Source organism: Nipponia nippon, unplaced genomic scaffold (genome assembly GCF_047370975.1).
Source record: "Nipponia nippon isolate SJK-2023a ecotype South Korea unplaced genomic scaffold, ASM4737097v1 scaffold_4, whole genome shotgun sequence".
NCBI classification, from domain to species: Eukaryota; Metazoa; Chordata; class Aves; order Pelecaniformes; family Threskiornithidae; genus Nipponia; species Nipponia nippon.
The window spans coordinates 62,870,303-62,892,595 of record NW_028262358.1 but is presented as its reverse complement, the minus strand read 5'-3'; the positions used below and the strand labels follow the sequence as shown (position 1 = coordinate 62,892,595).

The window sequence follows — 22,293 nt, the reverse complement described above, 5'->3', positions numbered from 1 at the left end:
TTGATTTTTTCCCCATTTTTGGTTAGATTTTTTGGTTTGGGGTAGAAGTTGAGTGCAGATGAGAGTTATAATATGGTAATAAATGTATATAGTGTTTATCTTCACATATGTAAAGCCAGAGCCAAGACCCTGCTATGTCTTGATGCTCACCTGTTGCACGAGGCTGAATTTGGCAGCTGAGCTTGAGACGTCTGGATCAGGAGAATTTAGCAGCAATCAATCCTGAATGGTTGTAGGGATGAAAACTGAATTTGTATCTGCTTGGTGTGGTAGAAAAATATCGTTCTGCCTTCTCTACACTTTACACTGTAATAAGAACCATCAACTGTATCTAACGAGAAATATAAGCTTTCTAAGCATCCCCATTAAAATACAGGGAAAAACAGGAGGTTGCCTAACACTTGTTTTTCCTCTTCAGATCCAGAATTTTCATTAGCATTCAGAAAAAGCCAAATGGCCAAACTCCTTGAGCAAGTCCGTCAACAAACAGAAGAAACTCAAGAGCTCCTTAGGGCAGCTATTTGCCACGAAGACAGTTAATATTTAAGCCGGATGGCTTATGAAAACTTACCAGATCCAAGAGGCTGAACTTTCAGAAGACAACTCTTTTCATTGGTTCCTGTAGTTCAAGTTTTCCTGCTACTTGCAGTTTCACGATACAAAAGAGATGTTCCAATAACAAGAACCGGAGCAGGTCAAAAGACAAGCCCTTGAACACTTTGGCTGTTATATATTCCTTCCAACAGTCTGGAAAACACCCGTTACGCTTGGGCAATCTTCCATGGTTTGTTTTTGGCTTCCTCACCCCACCTTCCAGAAAAACAGCACTGTATCCATGAGGTTTTATTCACGTAAGAGGACAATTTTACCGAAGAGGCATCTCTCAAGTAGGCAGGTTACTCTGCATTCATCTTTATTTTGTTTCTGTTCCATGTCCTTTATTTCAGAGCACGCTCCAGGGACTTGACTTTAGAAAATAATTAACACATAGTATAAAGGTAGCAAACTACTAACAGTTTACTACAGAAAGTAACTGCTGAGGGACGACTCAGAAATTGCAAGAAATTTGTAAGAAACAAGAATAGGGCAAGCCTTAAGGCTGATCCTTGCCTACGCTGTAGGCACTACTCGCCCGCAGAAGAGCAAAGGCACATTGAGGCAGGTAAATGTTGCACAGAGGATGTTCAGAAGATAGCAGCTACCACAAAAGATTTGGGCGAGATGGGTTTGAATACAGAAATCTGTGTTCTGCAAATGGTAAATTATTTCCAAAGGTACTTGCAAGAGGGAAAAAGTGAACATATTTGGCAAAATCAGGAATTGATCTTATAATTGGATATTGATACTTCATTTTAAAAGGAGTTAAAGAACAAAAAGAAGTAGTAATATGTTTAAATTCGACTAATTTTCTTACATGTATACAGGATACTGAACAACCTCCTCTTCCCTCTCCTCCAGAGGGAAAGTCTGTCTCGCAGACCTTTTAGCCAATCAAAACAGTATTTTTCAGGAAAAAAAAGCAGCAGAGCCTTGAAATTATGGGGCACTAGTTTTTTAATGTAGGTTTTAATTTGTAAGAGAATAGTAATATAATCATCATCATCATCATCATCTATTAGTAATCCAATTCCACCTTGTTTTCAATCAATACACTTGTTTTCAAATACGAGAAGCCTCCTGGAGCTTCATATTGAACTGGCGGGAACACCGAAGCTTTGGAAGCACTCTTGGGGCAAACATCTGCTCCCAGACAGCACAATTTCTTAGGAAAACGTTTCAGAAGAGTTTCCTGTCTTTGGAGGTACTTCTGATCATGGTATAACTCTTACACGCACGTAGAGCTTTAGAGCTGCTACTGGCTACAAACATGAAATAAAAGCGAGATGAAAAAAAAAAAAAAAAATCATTCTGTCAACTAAGAACTCAACATTGCCTTTTACTGTGGCCCTAATCTCTAAGCTTAGTTTTGGTGCTTGGGGGAGGCATTTCTGTTAATAATTCCTTTTAGTAACTGCAAGTCCTCCCCAGCAGTACTGTTTAACAAAACCCCAACCAAAACGGCACCCAAAAGCCTCTCTGCAGCACAGTAAAAAGACCTGTTAAAGAACAGGGCAGAGAGGAACTTCAGGTAAAGCAGCATGGCGTTTTCAACAGTTATTTGTGAGATTTCAAATCTCATGTGAAAGACCCATGTGCTCAGCTGTGGGCAGCGGGGTTCATTAAAACAGAGGACTACAAAGAGCTGAATGACACAGCTAGGAACAAAAATCAGAAAATCTCAAAAAAAGGCCACCTCTTTGGGTGACTTTAGATAATTTTCCAAAAAGAAAATCAGTACAATATTAAGTAAGGACATTAGAATCTCTCCTGTATCTGTATTCTTAGGTATTTAATTGCAAATATTACTTCAAGGTCTTAGCAAGAAAGAAAATAATGAAACATTCTTCATCAGGAATGAGGAGATAAGAGAAACAAGCAAAGCTAATGGTGAATAACCCAGTAGTTGTGATGTACTGAACTGAATTCACTGAACATCATTCATCCCCGTAAGCATTTACGTTGTGCTGTTAAGATGTGAGGAGGAGCCGAGCCTTTCCAAAGCACAGAGCCTCGCTGCTGTGAAAGGTCACTGCTCCATAGCGTCAGAACAGCTGTCTGCGACTCCTGCAGCGGCCAGTTCGACCTCACGGAATAGTGAAGCGTTGCCCCTTAGTACAAACAACAAAACCAGTTGCAATAGCGGGCAAAGGAGCTGGCCTTCATTTGATACCGTATTTTATTGTCAAGAGAAACATTCAACATAAGAAAAACTATCTTTCCCTGCATTTAAAGAAAAGGGGCTTAACCAAAGACTTAAAATTTCAATCCTTTTTTTTTTTTTTTTCTCCATTCATACACCTGGTTCTACTCCCAATGCGCTAGCTTTTAGTTTGTATGTCAGGCCCTTGAAAAGGAGGAAATTTTCTCTCTCTTGTTTGAAGCAAACCTAGAATGAATATAATTATAAATTGTTTTTACTGCAGTCCTGTTCAAAAAAAACCCCTAAAAACCAAAAAAACAAAACACACATGAGAAATGAAGCAGGCTCTTCATCTGTGCTGCAAACAGTGAAGCAAGTGTTCTGAAGTCTCACAAAAACCAAATCAGCATAATTTATACCTGAGCCTAAATACATCAAGATCAACATAATTTAAACCTGAGCCTAAATGAATCCTCAGACTTAAAATTGAAGCTAAATCTTACTGGCTATTTCTTTGCTCTGTTTCTAGCTGCAAGTGACTCTGTACTGATTTTCTAGTAAAGAGATTAGAGGAAGCCTGAAGAAAAGTTTTAAGCAGACCAGGAGTAGCAAGAAGTTTTCTCCATCACAGATTGACTCCTGCTTCAACTATGCAAGAAAATGAAAATATAAATAGAAATAAATATTTCAAACAAGTTTTATTTGGTGCTTACATGCTATATATAGGTTTAAAGAAAAACTACATATTTTTGACACTTCAAAATATTGTGGCCATGTACATGGAGAACTAAAGAAAGGAACCCAATTCATTTTACTGTGTCACAAGCTACTAGGGAAAGCATTCTCACCGAATGGCTGTTTTTTCCCTTCTATACGTATTCTGGCAGATGAAGTCTCTTTTTCATTGCATTTCCATTGCTTTTATGCCATCTCCTGTATAAGATGAGCACTTGGCAGCAGCAGAAAGTAATTTCTTCAAAAATTCTTCAGCTTTTGTCTCGGAGGATTTCTTCTGCTAGCATAGGCTTTCTGCACAGCTTCCTGCAGGCCTAGCTCAGTGCTCACTAAAGGCAAGTGCAGGAATCTTAATGGTATGTTCTCCGGTAGAGAGAACTGAAGGGCATGAACTGAAGCCCCATAAACCTCCGTTTCCCCAGGCCAAGGATCTCCTCACTGACTTCAGTGAGCAACGCATCGAGCTCTGGTTGGTGCTTCAAACTCAAACACCTAAAGTGAGCTCTAGCTCTAAGAGCACTGTTTATCAAAGCACAAACACGTGCAAGATTTTACAGTTCTGCCCAACAGCAACCAAAAGCGAGGGGTGGAACAATGACAGTAGAAATCAGCGTCAAACTAAAGAGAAAGCAACCTGCATTGTTCCTCTTACCACTCAAACAGTACTGCTTTATAAAAATCACACACTACATAAAAAGCACAATGACCATTTTCCATTTGCTCTGAAATGAGCAAACCCAAAAGATCCCCAAACAAACCTGCTTCATCATCCAAAAATCAAGTATTTCAGGTTTCACACAGTCTTCAATAGTCCGATAAGGCAAAGGCAAAGTCTCCCATCATTGGGAACAGCAGCAATTTACAGGACTCAGAACAAGGTGTTTCCTTGTGTACGTGCGCACATGCGTACGTGTACACATCTTAGAGTATTGTGAACATGGATGTAGTTAAAAAAAAAAATCAAGCTTGCAGTATTGTTTTACCACATTTTTCTAATTTATTCAATTAAATGATTTATTTCTGTACTGAACAAAATTCATAAATACATCATCTAGGAGAACAATAGGTTTTCCTCTTGTCCATGAAAAAATAACGCTTTCAAATGTTCACATTTTAAAACCTGCCTTGTTTTGTGTTTTTAGAGAAAATGCGAGAAGATCATAGTGACGTCTCAATTTACAGAATGTCCCTGTAGGAATTACATTTACAAGAACCTGATACAGAAGCCTATACTTTGCCCCCATAATTAGAGTTCTCTGCAATAATATTCAAACCAACAGGTTTAAATAAAACACCCCATTAACTCTACTTGTAGAGCAATGAGGTATTTATTTTTCAAGTATTAGAACCACAAAGTGTAAAAGATTCTTTGCCAATTTTACAATTATGCCTTTTAAACCAACACCCACCTTTTTAAAAAAAGAATCAGTCCCACCACCTAAATCAGCCCATTGCTTCCAGATTCCAGTGTCTTGTGTCTTAAGGAATGCAGAAATATCCATTTACTAACAGAAAAAGCTTGTTGGAAAAAGCCATATTAAGTAATGCACGTGAAGCATGATTTTTCTAGTGATGAAAGCTATTAGAAAGGTGATCCAAGTCTATTCCCATCATTTCTTCTGCTGGTTTTACTAAAGTCCTTCCAAAAAAGATATTCAAGAAATCTTTAAAAAACTGGAGAGAAAAAATAAAACACTCCTTCATAGCATGGAAGAAACTCCACTGACTGCAGAGATGCTCACATCACCTTTGGTTCTTCAGAAGAAACTATCAGATCACTTCTACAAGAGAAGGTATCAAAAATGACAGGTCAGCAAACAGTGACAATGTTTACTTCAAAATGCTATGCATTTATGCAATTATTTTATTGTAAGATGATTTTCCTTACATTTTCTAGCCACAGAAAAAGAAAATGGTAGTCCAATTTAGTTTGCTAAATTAGTACTTGTTTACCTAACATCCTTTAAAAGTTGTGATGTAATTCAGAAAAATTTAGTGTCCTGCAAACCATCCCTCAATGTTAATGTCAGCAAGAACATGATGAAGGAAGTACATCCAGAATTTTACATAGAAGGTAGGTACCAGCTCCCCTTCTGCATGTGCGTACCAGATACTACGCCTGCAGAACTGGAACACGGTTGCTGATCCTAAGCTAGGAACAGTAGGTGTCACTGTTATCGTTTCTGTTTGAAAGCACAGGGCAAACATTTTCAAGTGACTTCAAATGGCAGAAAGTGCGATGTAACTGAGGACCCCACCTCAAACAAAAGGTAAGGCCTCACCATAATTTGCACAGCATCTCTATGTACTTGGCATGCACAGCTTTACAACGAGGAGATACACTCCTTTCCCCCAATAATATGGGGTTTAAAAATGCTTAAATTATTCAACTTAAATCAATTAAGAGCTCTAAGATCCTCTGTCAATTACAACACAAGTGTTAATGAACCAAGGCAAACCTACCTGCTGTTTGATGTGTTTGAACACTATCTACCTGAGGCAAAAGAGTCCCCTTATCTTCAAAGGCTAGAATTGGATTCAAAGGAATTTCAGGACTATTGCTTCCGTCATTGTTCATGGCATCCAGCCGGGATGGTTTAGAACCAATAGGCAGGTTTATGATCTCTTCGAAGTTATCATTCTGCATAGACATTCCATTTTCATTTGCATTCTTCTCCGGATTGAGACTGCTGAAAGAGAAACAGGTGTTTCCTCATACACTTAGTCTAGAACAGAAATTTAGTTCTCCTCAAAGCAATATTACAAATGGAAAAGCCTGCATTAAAAAGAGCATTCTTTTAGCCAGTAAAAAAACCCTACACTTCTACCACAGTAGAAAAACTGTTTTTGCAGCCAAGTACTAATATGCCTTCCCTCAAATACACAGGATAGTTGTTAGTTTGGCTACGCTATACCCAGAACTACAGAGAGCTTTATGGACGTGGCAGTTCTGAGAAGTGACTGAAATGGGAAGCAGTAAGAAAACGCCCGCAGCACCACCACTGCTGTCTTGAGCCACCCACCTAATACAATTTACAGCCTCTAACGTCTTTTTCAGCTCTCGTAACCTTTGCCATACCCTTCCTCTTATTGCAAATCACTGTAATTGCCCTTAGCTAAGATCACTGTCATTTTTGTTATTCCTTGGATCACTTCCTGCCTCCAGTTTCTGAGCAGTTTCTTCCACCTGCCACTCAGGCAGAGAAAAAACTCCTTTCCCAATGCAGTTCTCCTTTCAGTCCCTCCTCCCCTACAAGTTCTCAGGGCTTATTTCCAAGGCACTACCTGTGTCTGCACTCCTCCTATTGATCATGCCCAAGCCAAAAGAAACACCTCCCAGCATCCCTCATGTCAATCTGCACTTTGTTTTTCTATCTCCCACTTGACAGAGACGCCGTATGAGCAAGCTCTTGTACATCTCCCCCAGTCAGGAGCAGGACAAGCACAGGCACACTCTCCAATTACACATGCTCTCCTGAGAAGATACGTGATCACGACTCACCGTCTGGCCCCTCCCCTCCCAACCCTTTTATTAGGCCCTGTATTGTCAAATCCTGCTGTCTTTGCAGATGGCACCCGCTGTCTTGCCAGAGGGGAGAAACTAAGGTGCTACTTCAGTGAACTCGATGACAGTAATGGGACCATAAGCTCCTTGAGAAAGAGCAAGTACTCAACTGACGCTCAAAAATCATGTGATCTTTCACAGGTGCTTCTTAAGGCCCTCAACAGTTAGATCCTGACCTTCTTGGGTACCTATTCCCTATTCGGACCACATCACAACTGTTCAGGTTGGTTGGAAATGCTTCAGCCACGAAGGCTCAGATGCAATTTTCCTAGATTTAAACTAGGCTATCAATTTCCTCAGGCCACTTCTGAGCAGGTGGCTTGCTTTCACAGGCTAATTTTCTCCTGACAGTACATGGACTAGTCTTAACAAAAAAAACCCAAACCACCTGCTTGTAATTGGCATATGGTTTCTTTTCATTTGCTGGCTTCTTTGGGTGTCCAATTCTTCACAAACAATTACAGAATTGTTTTACAGTGCTTCCCAAGAGACAGAAAATAATTATTGCTCTTTTGAAAGTAGCAACACTTTACCCAAAGCCCAGGTTTCCTGTGAGAACGACATGCTGGTTTTCATACCAAGCCTTTCCCAGTTTTTCAAACCAACACTAGGGTTTTTTTTTGTTTTTGTTTTTTTTCAGAAAGGCATTCCCCTTTTTTTCATCTGTGGATATGCTGAGTGACTTTCAAAGTGAAAAGTATGTTTCACTGCACTGAGTTTGAGAGCAGACACAGAAATCCTGCTGGCTGCCTGGGAGAGGCCACAAGTCACATCACCCTTTTGTGCCAGAGATCCACATCTGTAAGGTGAGGAGCAGAATCTGTGAAATGCTTTAGGACTAATAAAACGTGCTCTATAATGTATAGTTATTATGTTATTATTCACTATAAGGTATCCTATTACTTATTTCATCCCCATCTACTACCAATAACCTTGCCAGAGCTAGGATAACACAGCAAGTTTGATGGACGGGGTAAGAAAGACGGGGGAAGAGAAAAACTGCTCATTCATGTAAATTAAACAGCACAGTACTTCAATAAGCATTGGTACAATGAAGACTCTAGCTTCTGCAAACAGATATTAATGTTTTTACCTATGAAGTCAGCTGATCAGTCAGATAGATAGTTCTTCATATTTATTTGTCATTGTGCTGCCAGTATTACATACTTAGACCAGGATTCACAGACTTGAAAGATGTCTTTTCAGACAGAGGGGTCTATACAATCACAAAGAGGGTACAGAAGAGGAAACCATGACTATGAATCTTCTATATTTTACGCTAAAAAATCTTTTATATTTTATGCTATTTGCTCCACCAGATTACTAGGAGAGCAAGTTAGAAGAAACAAAGGGAAAAACAGAACTGTGGAATTAATTCCACTGGACATCTTAAAGGCCATAAGCTCAAAAGGAGATTAGACAAATTCCTAGGAGATTGGTATACCCTCCAGCTTCTGGTAATTAGCAGCGTAGGGACTACTCGAGTCTATGGTTGCATTTGGGCCACAATGCTTAGTAACCCTTCATTGACCAGAGGATCTCCTGGTACTTACCTTTTTTTCCTTTGCGCTCTCTCCCTAAGTGACTGCTACAGGCGATTAAAGCCAAGAACACAAAAAGTAATGGATTTTTGACCTGCTACAGCTGTTCTTACAGCTGTCTTATGTTACATTCTTAGCAACGTCTCAGTGTCCAGCACAACACTGGAGATACCCTTTTCAGGCATACAATATTGCAGGTATGTTTCTAAGAACTGGATAATTTTGGCATTGTAACACATTCCATAAATGTGCCTGTAGCAAGACACCCACATAATAAAAAAAAAAAAAAAGTTGCCTGAGTTATTCAGAATGCATTTCCAAACATAACAGTCTTGCAAGCATCTGAAGGATAGCTTCATGGCAGCTAAAAAAAAAAGCATCTGTGGGGCTTTGCATTTTGAACTGGACATACCAATATTAACAAGACAGACTAGAGGAAGTTGAAAGAAGAGCAGGTAATTTAATTAAAGGAACGGGAACATCAAAAAAATAAAAAGTACTGGAAATTACATCTGATGTAGATAATTTTAGCCAAAGCTCTGTGTAGACATAACCTATATGTAAAGAATTTGAAGAGAGTAAAGAAGGCAGAAAAAAGACCAGAATTTCAGAATTTAGTATGTCTGTCTTTCTGATCACCCATCTGAAATCAACACTGAATAAGAAGAAAAAAAATACCGATTTGCAGGCCTTTGGAATGTGCAAAAATACTTCTGCACCTGCTATTCCTGATCTGAAAGACAACGTCAGTTATCTCATTTATTGACATGATTTTAGCAGAGATGTCACAGATAGACATTAACAGGAAAACAGACCTCAGACTTTTGGATGATTTAAATAAAGAACTGTTTCTTTTTAATCCACTGAGACAACAGCACTGAAATCAGTCAGCAATGAGGAGCTGGAGGCCTAAAGAAGGCAAGGTGATGCTAAAGCAAATTTCAAGTCTGCTATTCTACAGACTGAGCAATGAACACTATGTAAGAATTTGACCTCAGTAACATTCTTTTCCAGGGACAAGATACTGAGGCAATCACCTTGTCTAACTGTATATTTCTAAAAACTGGTTATCTAACCTACCCAGACCCAGCTCCCTTTATACGGGATGGAGACAGGCAGATGAAGTGAACTGCTCTCACTGAGGCCCACTGCAGGCATTTATAGAAAGCAGCACAGAAAAAAAAAAATGGAATTACGGATAAGAGTAAGTATCATAAGGAAAATAACGTCAAGATAAACCACTGTACTGAAATAACTTTCTGAGAAGTAGCAGACAGGATCTAACTTGGGTAAAGAATCAGAAAGCAGAGAACATGCAATAATCTGCAAGTGGCAGATAGATTACGCAGCTGTACTCATTATCCAACTCCAAGTCCTATCATTGTGTTTCTTCCAGGATTCTACTGTTCAGTAAAGCAAGAAAAAAATCAGAATCCAGGAAAAATCTTGTTGGAATCTTTTATAGTTTACAAAAAGTTTGAAAATACTTTAACATTATATCTTATTTCCCAATAACTGTTCCAAATTGATTTTTCCATTTGTTGGGATAAAAACCCAAAACCCCAGAATCTAGCCAGAAGTAACATGCCACTAATAATATTGTAGCATCCATGAACTACCAGTTTTCTTGGTAATTCTAGATACTTTACTAACTAGAAAATTTCCATTGTACACTCCATTTAAAAATATATTTAGTGTTGCCCTTTCCATCATACTACACCTGGATGAGAAATGTCTTCATTTAAGTTCAATTGTGAGTCTTCTCACCACAGACTTATAGGTCAGATGTAAGGTCACTCCCTGCCCCCCCCCGCCCCCAATAATTCACTATTCTTCATTAGCATTCGAGCATTGAATTGTTTAACCCAGTTTACTTGTGGAGAAGACACTCAGAGCAAGCATCGGTGGCAAAAATCAGAACCCTTGCAGCACCACTTAAAACTACATACCACAAAAATCATGTTCATGTTCAGACACGTCATTTTAACTCAGACAACTATGAAAAAAGAAATTGTTTCTATGAACGAGAATTCATGTAAATCTGTTTGAAAACCTTGAGTGCTAACATGGTAAAACAGCTCAATTCACAAGCAAACAGATCTGTTTTTTTCTTTCATGATGCAAAGTGAAGAAGCTTTAAGCCTAAGGAAAACTGATGAATGTTCATTTGTTTGAAACACAGGAGTAGGAATACCAATAAAAATTTTGACAAACTATTAGGTGGGATAGATGAGTGTGCTGATCTATCATCTGCAATAAATGTTTATTAATAAAACTAATAATTGGTGACAATAGATATATGGTAAATAATGCAGCAGATCACAGCATTTTCATTAGGGTTTATAAAGATCAGTTGACTTGGAAAGCTAATGAAGTTCCAGTACAAGATCCGCATTGTGATCAAAAGCGGCAACAGAGAATGGTGAAGTATTGAAATCAATTGCCTTCACTCCGCCAGAATTCTTTTAATTTTTCTCAGTTGCATTGTACTCATGAGCATAGCAGCAAGCATGTTATTTCCAACTGAACCCCAGCCACAGAGCTGACACCCGATGGGGAGGAATAGGGATGAAGGTTCAGCACAGTAAGCAGTCAGGCAACCTTCTATTATGCCCCGGAGTAGAACCCCGTATCTTCACACAAACCTCTGGTCGCTTTCCAAGTCACCCTCCTTCAACGCTACTGGTGCAAGGGACAGAGCACCGGCAGTGTCTGGGGACTGACCCCAACTACAAGCATTCTGGGTTTGGTCACTGAACACCAACCACTAGTCCTGTTCAAAGACACACATTCAGGCTGGACCCCAGTGCTGTACAAAATAGACCCACCGACACCTACACTTCTTCTGTCCTAGACCCAGTGAAACTTCCCACGCTGTAGGATGAGAACGAGACTGACTGTTGCTCTAGGTCTTAAGAAGACTCTTCTCCTTCACTCCCTCCTCTTGCCTATACAAGCACATGCCACAAGTGCCCCAGGCAAAGCCTTTTTACGTTCTGGTCAGAAATCTGAGCTACCTTGCCCTTAAAACACATTCAAGTCTTGTCCAGACAAAAGCCAAATCTTTCTTGGGGCTGGAGTGAGGTGCTCACACAAGAGACCATCTCCACCTGCTGCTTTTGTGTGTGCTACAACATCAGGTATACCTAGATGCCAGACAACCGCAGCACATGAGATGCAGTAGCAGTGGTGTTGGCACCTGTGGCTTTTACCCTGTGATAAAATCTATGCTGCTATGTATTCCTTACAATGGTTTTTCAGGCTACCTGGGCTAAGCTTACACTGGGATGCTACCAAGTGCTTCAGCCGTTGCTTTCCCAGTCAGTGTGGATGTACCTGTAAGGTCCCTCCACACCCTGCCCTGGCATACCAGTTTCCCCTTCCACAGCCTTATACACACTTCCTACTTTCGTCGCTGTTCTTCAATCTCATTTATTTATTTATTCTTCACTTTGGCCATTCTGAGATTCCTTCCACATGGATTATAATGCTACATGACAGCATTCATGAGCGTGGCACATTTTATATTACAAACATCAAGGTGCGTATAAGGCTGGGAGTGATTAACATTTAATAGCTGCCCGAGACAATTATGAGGCAGCTCTGTGCAGCTCATCCAATGCAGCTCAGTGCCCAGTGTCACTGACAGAACTTCTCTCAGCAGGAGCATCCTTGTCAGCATGACAGCAGGCTAAGATCCCCCAGGCATATGGAGGGACAGAGAGGGCAAATTCCTCCTGCAATTAGTGCCAATCACACCCTGAAGCATACCGCCCATTACAGACTGCGTGATGGCTTCCCACATTCAAGTTTTTCCATGCATATTCTGGCACCACCTGCATAAAACATGAAAGGACTAAGGGATTATTTGGCTTTCTGCATTACTAAAATTGAAATAACTGACAGCTCATGCTTATGTAACAGATTTCACTCGGTTCAACACCGAGGTTTCAAGCATTTCAACGATTTCTCAAAGTCTGAGTGACTTGCTTCATGGCTACGGAGAGCTCTCAATGTTAAATATCTGCCTCCCCAAATTCTCCTTATAGAGGACAAAGGGTTTTTTTAAAATGCAAAGCCAAAACGAGTAGTTCTGTATCTCACATGAGGGACTTTTGCTCAGTAAGCAAAACTTGCTAATACTTCAAGCAGTTCAGAAATCGAAACATCTAGGCTGGAAGCACAGTGTTCATTATTCCAATTAAGACGACTAGCACTGCAAATCCAGAGTGGTTTTTATGGAGCTTAATTCATGGAAAGGAACAGGAAAAAAATGTCCTTTCCATTAAGTTTCAATTTATGTAATAATTGTTGGCAAACAACACATTGTTCCAAACACTGCAAAGAACGTGCTGTATTTTTACAAAATTCTTCCCTAGCAGTTGGCAAAAATGGGCTACTGCTAAGTGAAAGATGATAAAGATTCTTTTCTGAACACAGGGAAAGATAAAAATAAATAGGAAACAAGGCAGATTGAACAGCTGTCTCTGATTTAGTTAATGAACACATGGATCTGAAAATAATTTATTACTCTAGTAACCATCATCCTCTGAACACCCTCCAAACTTAGCAATGTTCTTACCTGTCCATATTTACGGGGGGTTGATGGGAAACAACCACACGCGTGCAGGTGACAGGTTTCCCGTTGTGCGGAGATTGCAGTGCGTGCTGAAGCTGAGGTCCTCCCGCAGGTTCCGAGGGAGATGCAGGACTGGTTATGACTAGAGAGAAAACAGGTTTTCATAAAACCAAGCAACACCCTCTACCTGCAGATTAGGATAAAACATTTCCTACAGAAGACAGCACAGGCAAAGCAAACTACAGTTTTAAGAAATAGAGTTCCCACACCCCTCCCTCTCCCACCCTGCCTCCTTTGTCAAGTTTTTTGGCACACAAGCCCTGTTTCAGGCCCGAAGTAAATGCCACAGATTTCAAAGCTATAGGTTTATAGACAAGAATAAACGTTTTGCAATGATATATACAATTCCAACACATAAGCCAGTGGTGAAAATAGGCTGGTATCTGATAGAATATTATGCTGGCACTTTTCAGGCAGCAACAGAGAATGGAATAGGATAACACTGGGACATCATCAATTCCATACACTGGTATTTCTTGGTTCCCATGTTGATCACTGACTGTAACCCAAAAGGAAATCAAGAGGAAAAAAAATCCATGGGAAGGATACTTCTTTCAACAAGTGCCAAATGACTACTATAAAATGCTGTAGAGAGAAACACAAAATTAGAGTATCCTTGTACCTTATCCAAAGACCATATGATAGATGTTATTGGCCTGCCTCAGGATGTTCCCTTAAAGTACAACTACAGCCTTCTGCATCGTATATACAGTCACACTAATCTACATACAGCTCAGTAAAAGGAAGCAATTGTACCCCACCCATACTAGCATCCGTTACAGTCATCACAAGGACAATTTAGTATTCATAGGCTTGGAGACATTTATCTCGGTTACCCAAAACCTCATCTGAAGAGATGCTCCTTCAGCTGCTCTTGTTTTGCTATGCTTTAAATGCTTGGGCTTGTCTTTTACACTGAAAGTCTTAGTCTGATCTTTGGCAAGTTTTTACATGAAATATATTAGCAATAGAGGTTTCAGTGCTTCTACAAGTGGAACAAGAGGAAAATACATTGGCTTTAACATTTAAGAGAGAAAAGCAGAGGTAAGTTCTGCTTTGGAAAGGCAGAGTTATCTCCTATTTTGAAGCAGAGGCCGAACAAATGACAAAAAGATGATGGGTTTTGTTTCATTGTGTGATTTGGCCATTTCCACAACACTCTCCTCCTATTTTGCCAAACAGTAAGACTGAAAAAAAGAAAAATCACCATTTGTGTATAGTCAGAAGTCTATTAGAGCATAATATGTAAAGTTAGAGTTAGCCAAAATATGTCCATTCATTCATACCTTTAACTCAATAGCATATCTAGATAAAGCAAAGCTGAACAGTAGAGCAGCCCTGAAGGTGAGGGCAGTTTTCTCTTTATCCAAGCACTCAAGTACTCCAGCCTTCCCTTGGGCCCGGGGAAATGGAGGTCCAAATTCTCATATGCCTTAGGAAACGGACTACTTGTCTTCTACCTCGGGCAGGAAAGTGCTAGCCACAGGTTATAGAGCCATTTATAGTTTCAAGAATTATTTAAGTGGTTTATAGCACCTTCAACAGTGCCTGCAGCAACAGATGGCATCCCAGATGCATTTCATATTAGCAGTTCCCAACCTTTTTTTTTTCCCCTAAGATAATATGTAAACAAGTAACATCCAAACTCACGTAATGAAAACTATGTTAAAAAGGTTTCCTGGCAGAGCTAATTATAGCATTCACTTTAAACAACAACAACAAAAAAGCAGTACACACAGCCAGTGCTGCTATTTGTCCTCTGTGTTACTCAACTCAAACACAAAAGAGAAATAAAGATTAATGTCTACAATAGGATAAGCCATTGGATAGCTTGACTTCAGTATCTTTAAATACTGCTAATTCATTCTTGGTGATTGTTGAATATGAGCTACATTTTATTTTGCTTCCTTCATTTTAAGTATTCAAATCTCATATAAAACTACCTAAAATGACCAGGAAAAAAAAAAAAAAGGATAGAGGGAACAGAATAGAAAGGAAGATTGAAAGTGTGGGTATGACAAGGAGACTCTAAGCTTTCGTAGGAGCTGAATTTTGAAAGAAACAGAAATTAAGACCAAGTGAATAAGGCAACAGGTGTGGAAGAGAGAAATCACATGGAGATGTTTGGATAACGAACAGCTTGTTTTGACAACCGAGATGAAATAACCCTTTGAGAAAATGGAATAAGTCTGCAACAACCACATCTGTAATACTATGCAAAAGAAGCTATAGAATCAGTTTCTTTTGTGATCAGAATCAGAAAATAATTTGTTTCTTTTCACTTTATAAATAATTAAACTTGGTAAGCAACTCTCTCTCATTAAACACCAATGTGACAAAGTTGCTAAAACAACTGACTCATTTAGTAACGGCTAAGTACCTATATGGAAAAGGCTAAATAAATAATGTTTGCTAAGACTTCAGTTATACTCCTCTCATGGTTTTCTTTACTGCAATTTGTGTGCCAAGTTTCAGAACTATATCTCAAGTCATTGTGCTTAGTAGGCATTTATTGACCGGTTGCACTCAAGGCACAGTTAAACACAATACCTGCTTCTCCAGTAATATTTGCCTTTGATATATGTCCATTTTGCTGGTCATTGGGTTTCTATGAAGAAAGCACAGTTTTGTAAATTAAAAATGGCACTAAAGAAGTGAAACATGCCCAATATTTACACATTAAGTAGCAGCACTGACCTTATCTACAGCTTCTACACGTCTAGTTCTCTTCATGATCTCCTCAAGCCTCTAAAATGAAATGTAAAGGGGTAAAATAATGTTTGCTGACATTAATTTAAAAATCTCTCCCAAACCACAACTGCTTGTCATTTATCAGTTGCATCTGTTTATTGCAAACAGATGAATTATTTATTACTGTTGGCAATATTCCCTTCACTTTCACATCAGGCTACACAGATGAGGACCGCAGCTTTTCTGAGCGCACATTTATACCATGGATAACTTTCTACAGCTGAAGTGGAAGCAAACCGCTACGGCAAAATGAATTACAGTTTCTCTGCATGTACTGAGTTACCTTCTTCCTTTCCAAGCGCTCTTGCTCTTCTCTTTGGAAATGCTTTTCACGTTCTAATCGAATCCGCTCTGCCTCTTCCCGTAGGCGAGCTTCCTCTTCTTTCTGAGTTGATGGTAAAAGAAAAAGAAGCAAGGTATAATTTACTATTTAAGGACAGATTTACACTGATACCTGCTTAACTATGCATATCTACAACACCCTGAAGAGACTTTTGGGGTTTACAAGTCACCAACAATCTTTTCAGCCTGAATCGCACATTTCTTGAGTAATCTCCATGTTTTGCATAGCATTAAGAGATGCATAACTAAACAATGGACATCATATTTGGTTCTGTGCCTTTTCTGGGGCACGTGAATGAAAGCACATCAGATGACAAATGAGGAATACATTTCCTAACCTTCAACATTAAAACAGCAGCTAGGAAAGTATACAAGACATTCATGTTTTGAGTGGTGGATGTTTTTGAGAGTCAAACAAAAGCAGCAGAATGTTTTATTTGGCTAACAGAGTCATTGCTTAATGAGACCAAGGACAAACAGCTACAGGTACATTTACACAAGCTTTCCATTCCTGCTTTTTTGATTAAATGTAAGACTTGTCTGGAATATACTGTACAGAGGCCTTGCTCCCTGACAGTGACAGCCTTGTATGATGGAACTACTACAACAGTTCATTTGTTAAGGCTGTAACATCCAAAAGAACTTGGCCATGCATTATCTCTGAGTGCTGATCTGGGCACGTATCTCAGTTTAGCATTTCAAAGAAAGCAGCATACATCATCTGAAAAAGAAAACTGCAGTTTCTAAGCTATATTCACTAACACAATTATTTAAACATTTATTTTCAGAAGCACACATTTAATTATATACCAGAAGAAAAAACCTAATGTCTATGAGGCAGACCGAAGTGCTGAATTTTGGGGGTGAGAAAGCATATGCACAAAGTAAGAGCATGTGCGAGAAGAATCCTATGCAAAACACTTACCACAGCCTCTCCTGAAGCCGGTAAACCAACATTATGCCCATCAAAAACGAGAGCACTTGAAAAATTGTATTTTGATTTGTTTACTCTTTGTCTTTTGAGTAGCTGCTCTGATTTCAGGAGTGCACCAGGTAAAGGTTCTCCTTGGCTTGATTAAAGTGATCAAAACCTACCCCTTCCCACTAGCCCCCTGCAAAAGCAGTAATAGGCATAGGATTAGAACTCAGCAGTGCTACGCCTCCAACACTCTGAATAGTTAGTTACCTTGGCATCTAGACTTTGTGTAACTAAAAAGAGTTCTCTGGTATAGCACCATTCATTAAAATCCCCCAATACAACTCTATTGATATTTTTCATCACAATTTATCAGGAATAGGAAAGGATTTGTTCAAAATAAATAAATTCCACAGGAGAAAAAAACAAACCAAAACTCAACTCCCTGCCACATGTTTTTGTCAAGAAATATCTTTACTCTTTGAACCACTGTACTGAATGAACTCTGCCACAACCCTATTCACTTTATATATAGTGCTTAAATGTTAGATATCCCTCTAATCTAGGTGCTGCATAGGAGGTGTTGGTTCATCTACTTCGCTGCCAACCAGACGGGCACAGAAATTCCACGATGGGAGCATACTTGTTTCTGAACACGCTCCATGTCTTCTTTCTCCTTCTGTTCTCTCTCCTCTGCCTGTCGGCGCAGCCGTTCTTCTTTTTCCTGCTCCTCCTCTGCATCCTTTCGCTTTTTTTCTGCTTCCTGTCTGCGAGCTTCTTCCTCTTCTCGGCGAGCTCTTTCTTCAGCTATCCTCTGTGACAGCTCCTCCTTCTTTTGCCTGCAATTGTGATACACGCATAAGAAAAATAAGTAAAAAAAAAAAGGGGGGGGGGGAGCCCCAAACCACCAGATTCCTGACCCAAGACACCAGCACTGCAGAACAGCTGGATAAAGGCTGCACTGCTCTTTCATTCATAAGAGCAACAAAACACCTGAACTGGGTCAAGCCAAGCCGTCTGTTCTGCTTCCAGCAGGAGCCAAAGGTGAAGCCCTATGGCACATAAAAACTCTGCAAGGCAATACCAGTAATTCTCTAGCATATGCCTGGATTCCACTGATCTATGACTCGGGTACTTTCTGAATCAGAAACAGTATCGTTGACTCTAATGCATCGTGCAAAACACTTCTCTGTAATTTCATTTGATCATATTTTGAAATAGCATACATTTTTGGCACCCAACTTATCTTGCTGCAATGACTCCCGAATTTTAAAAAAGTATCTAATTCTGCTGATTTTTGAATGTTACCTCCTAACCTCACTTAATGCCCCTTCATCCTTGTATTATGGGAGTGAATAACTTTTTCCCTTCACCTCATTTAGGACATTGTAGCTTATCATATCCCCACTCAGAAGCAGAGGGCAGATGGCATTCCCAGCTGAAGAATCCTCACCTGTTTAGTAGATTTTCATATGGGAGCTGTTCTATACTTGTGATCTTCCTTGATGTCCTGTCTCCACTTATTTTCCTAGTTTTACTACATTTACTATCTCAAAAAATATAAAACTCAATACTCAAGAATTGGATTCACCTTGGATAGTTAAGAATGACATTTTCATTTTGTTCTCCTTTTCCAGTAACTCATAACAGTTCATTTATTTTGTTGACCATGACTCACCTGATACTTTCATATAGTCAACTCCAAACAAGACCTCTTCCCTCAAAAATAATTAGCCCAGAGACCACCACATGAGTTAAGTTAGGATTATTTCCTTATGCACATTCCTTTATGCTTAGCATATTGGAATTCAGCTTCCATTTTGTATCTCAGCAATATAAGATATGTCTGAAATTCTTCACAACTGCTTTATCTCACTGAAGACCAGCATTATCTCACTGGACACAACTCCTTTGAAGTTCATTTATGAAGGCACTGAACAGAGACTGAAAACTCCTTTCACTATGAAAGCTAATTATTCTTTACCTTTTGTTTTCGATCTTTCAGTATTTATTCACCATATTACTCTTATGCCACAGCAGCTTATTTTCTTTAAAACCCTTTTTGAGAGGGACCATGTTGTGAGCCTTTTGGAAAGCCAGGCTATTTTAACTGGCTCTGCCTTGTTCCTATGTTCAGCAATGCTGTTAAAGAACTCCAACAACTTCCAGAGGTATGGCATCCCTCTAAAAAGGTGCTCAACTTGAGTTATAGCTACAGTCATAAGTATCCAGATGGGCTACTCATTTTCTAGTAGAAAATGAGACACAACATCAATTACCCTCCAAAACTCTTGGAGGTTTCGATTTTAAATGAGAAAACAAAGAGCTTTAAGTCACAGCTGTTGGACACCTAAACACCACCCATGGCAGAGATCTTACAATCACGAAGTTCCCTAGCTGAAATAAACAAGTACAGCTTTGTTAATCTCTGAGAAAAGAATCAAAGAATCATTTAGGTTGTAAGAGACCTTTAAGATCATCAGGTCCAACTGTTAACCTAGCACTGCCAAGTCCAGCACTAAACCACATCCCTAAGCACCACATCTACACGTCTTCTAAATACCTCCAGGGATGGAGACTCAACCACTTCCCTGGGCAGCCTGTTCCAGTGCCTGACTACCCTTTCAGTGAAGAAATTTTTCCTAATATCCTACCTAAACCTCCCCAGGCACAACTTGAGGCCATTTCCTCTCATCCTATCACTTGTTACTTTGGAGAAGAGACCGACCCCCACCTCACTACAACCTCCTTTCAGGTAGTTGTAGAGAGCAATAAGGTCTCCCCTGTCTGCTTTTCTCCAGGCTAAACAACCCCAGCTCCCTCAGCTGCTCCTCATAAGACTTGTGCTCTAGACCCTTCACCAGCTTTGTTGCCCTTCTTTGGACACGCTCCAGCACCTCGATGTCCTTCTTGTAGTGAGGAGCCCAAAACTGAACATGTTATTCGAGGTGCGGCCTCACCGATGCCAAGTACAGGAGGACAATCACTTCCCGAGTCCTGCTGGCCACACTATTCTTGATACAGGCCAGGATGCTCTTGGCCTTCTTGGCCACCTGGGCACACTGCTGGCTCATATTCAGTCAGCTGTCAACCAACACCCCCAGATGCTTTTCTGCCAGGCAGCTCTCCAGCCACTCCTCCGCAAGCATGTAGCATTGCATGGGGTGGTTGTGACCCAAGTGTGGGACCCAGAACTTAGCCTTGTTGAACCTCATACAGTTGGCCTTCAGCCCATTGATCCAGCCTGTCCAGATCCCTCTGTAGACCCTTCCTACCCTCCAGCAGATCAACACTCCTGCCCAATTTGGTGTCGTCTGCAAACTTACTGAGGGTGCACTCGATCCCCTCATCCAGATCATTGATAAAGATATTAAACCGGCCCCAATGCTGAGCCCTGGGGAACACCACTTGTGACCGGCCGCCAACTGAATTTAACTCCATTCACCACAACTCTGTGGGCCCGGCCATCCAGCCAGTTTTTTACTCAGTGAAGAATACACCTGTCTAAGCCCTGAGCAGCCAGTTTCTCCAGGAGAATGCTGTGGGAAACGGTGTCAAAGGCCTTACTAAAGTCAAGGTAGACAACATCCACAGCCTTCCCCTCATCCACCAAGTGGGTCACCTTGTCATAGAAGGCGATCAGGTTGGTCAAGCAGGACCTGCCTTTCGTAAACCCATGCTGACTGGGCCTGATCCCCTGGTTGTCCCGTATGTGCCATGTGATGGCACTCAGGATGATCTGCTCCATAACCTTCCCCGGCACCGAGGTCAGGCTGACAGGCCTGTAGTTCCCCAGATCCTCCTTCCGGCCCTTCTTGTAGATGGGCTTCACATTTGCTAACCTCCAGTCAACTGGGACCTCTCTGGTTAGCCAGGACTGCTGATAGATGATGGAGAGTGGCTTGGTGCGCACTCCACCAGCTCCCTCAGTACCCTTGGGTGGATCCCATCTGGCCCCATAGGCTTGTGTGTGCCTATGTGGTGTAGCAGGTCACTAGCCATTTCCCCTTGGATTATGGCGGCTTCATTCTGCTTCCCGTCCCTGTCTTCCAGCTCAGGGGGCTGCGTACCCGGAAAACAACTGGTCTGACTATTAAAGACTGAGGCAAAGAAGGGATTAAGTACCTCAGCCTTTTCCTCATCCTTTGTCACTATGTTTTCCCCCGCATCCAATAAAGGATGGAGGTTCTCCTTAGCCCTCCTTTTGTTGCTAATGTTATTTATAGAAACATTTTTTTATTGTCTTTTATGGCAGGAGCCAGATTAAGTTCCAGTTGGGCTTTGGCCCTTCTCATTTTCTCCCTGCATAACCTCACAACATCCTTGTAGTCCTCCTGAGTTGCCTGCGCCTTCTTCCAAAGGTCAAACTCGCCTTTTCTCCCCCCCCCCCCCCCCGAGTTCCAGCTGAAGCTCTCTGTTCAGCCAGGCCAGTCTTCTTCCCTGCTGGCTCATCTTCCAGCACATGGGAACAGCCTCCTCCTGCACCTTTAAGATTTCCTTCTTGAAGAATGTCCAGCCTTCCTGGACTCCTTTGCCCTCCAGGACTGCCTCCCAAGGGACTCTGTCAACCAGGCTCCTAAACAGGCCGAAGTCCTCCCTCTGGAAGTCCAAGGTAGCAGTTCTGCTGACCCCCCTCCTTACTTCTCCAAGAATTGGAAACTCATTTTGGGATCGCTATGCCCAAGGTGGCCTCCAACCATCACATCCCCCACCAGTCCTTCTCTGTTGACAAACAAGAGGTCCAGCAGGGCGCCTTCCCTAGTTGGCTCACTCGCCAGCTGTGTCAGAAAGTTCTCTTCCACACACTCCAGGAACCTCCTAGACTGTTTCCTCTCTGCTGTACTGTATTTCCAGCAGACATCTGGTAAGTTGAAGTCCCCCATGGGAACAAGGGCTAGCAATTGTGAGACTTCTCCCAGCTGCTTAGAGAATATTTCATCTGCCTCTTCATCCTGGTTGGGTCGTCTGTAACAGACTCCCACCATGACATCTGCCTTGTTGGCCTTCCCCCTGATTCTTACCCATAAACACTCAACCCTGTCATCACCATCATTAAGCTCTAGA

At 40.9% G+C, this 22,293-nt stretch overlaps 2 protein-coding genes across 10 annotated transcripts in view; one reads left to right on the top strand and one right to left on the bottom strand.

Annotated features, from left to right (window-relative positions):
* The window catches only part of LOC104008818 (uncharacterized), a 29,427-nt gene extending 25,910 nt beyond the window's left edge, over window positions 1-3,517 (top strand). The window contains exon 14 of the mRNA XM_009460724.2: window positions 419-3,517. Within this exon, the coding sequence (XP_009458999.2) occupies window positions 419-540 (122 nt within the window). The 3' untranslated portion in view covers window positions 541-3,517. The remainder of the gene's footprint in view (window positions 1-418) is intronic.
* A 932-nt stretch (window positions 3,518-4,449) lies between these two features.
* Window positions 4,450-22,293, bottom strand: part of MAP7 (microtubule associated protein 7) — a 124,823-nt gene continuing 106,979 nt past the window's right edge. For 8 of the 9 annotated variants that reach the window (XM_087777419.1, XM_087777415.1, XM_087777414.1 and 5 more), the window contains 7 exons: window positions 17,873-18,068; window positions 16,255-16,356; window positions 15,918-15,968; window positions 15,771-15,828; window positions 13,164-13,302; window positions 5,939-6,165; window positions 4,450-5,256 (listed from right to left, as the gene is read on the bottom strand). In XM_087777419.1, the coding sequence (XP_087633545.1) occupies window positions 5,246-5,256; window positions 5,939-6,165; window positions 13,164-13,302; window positions 15,771-15,828; window positions 15,918-15,968; window positions 16,255-16,356; window positions 17,873-18,068 (784 nt within the window). In that variant the 3' untranslated portion in view covers window positions 4,450-5,245. The remainder of the gene's footprint in view (window positions 5,257-5,938; window positions 6,166-13,163; window positions 13,303-15,770; window positions 15,829-15,917; window positions 15,969-16,254; window positions 16,357-17,872; window positions 18,069-22,293) is intronic. The other variant, XM_087777417.1, reaches the window with a different exon arrangement.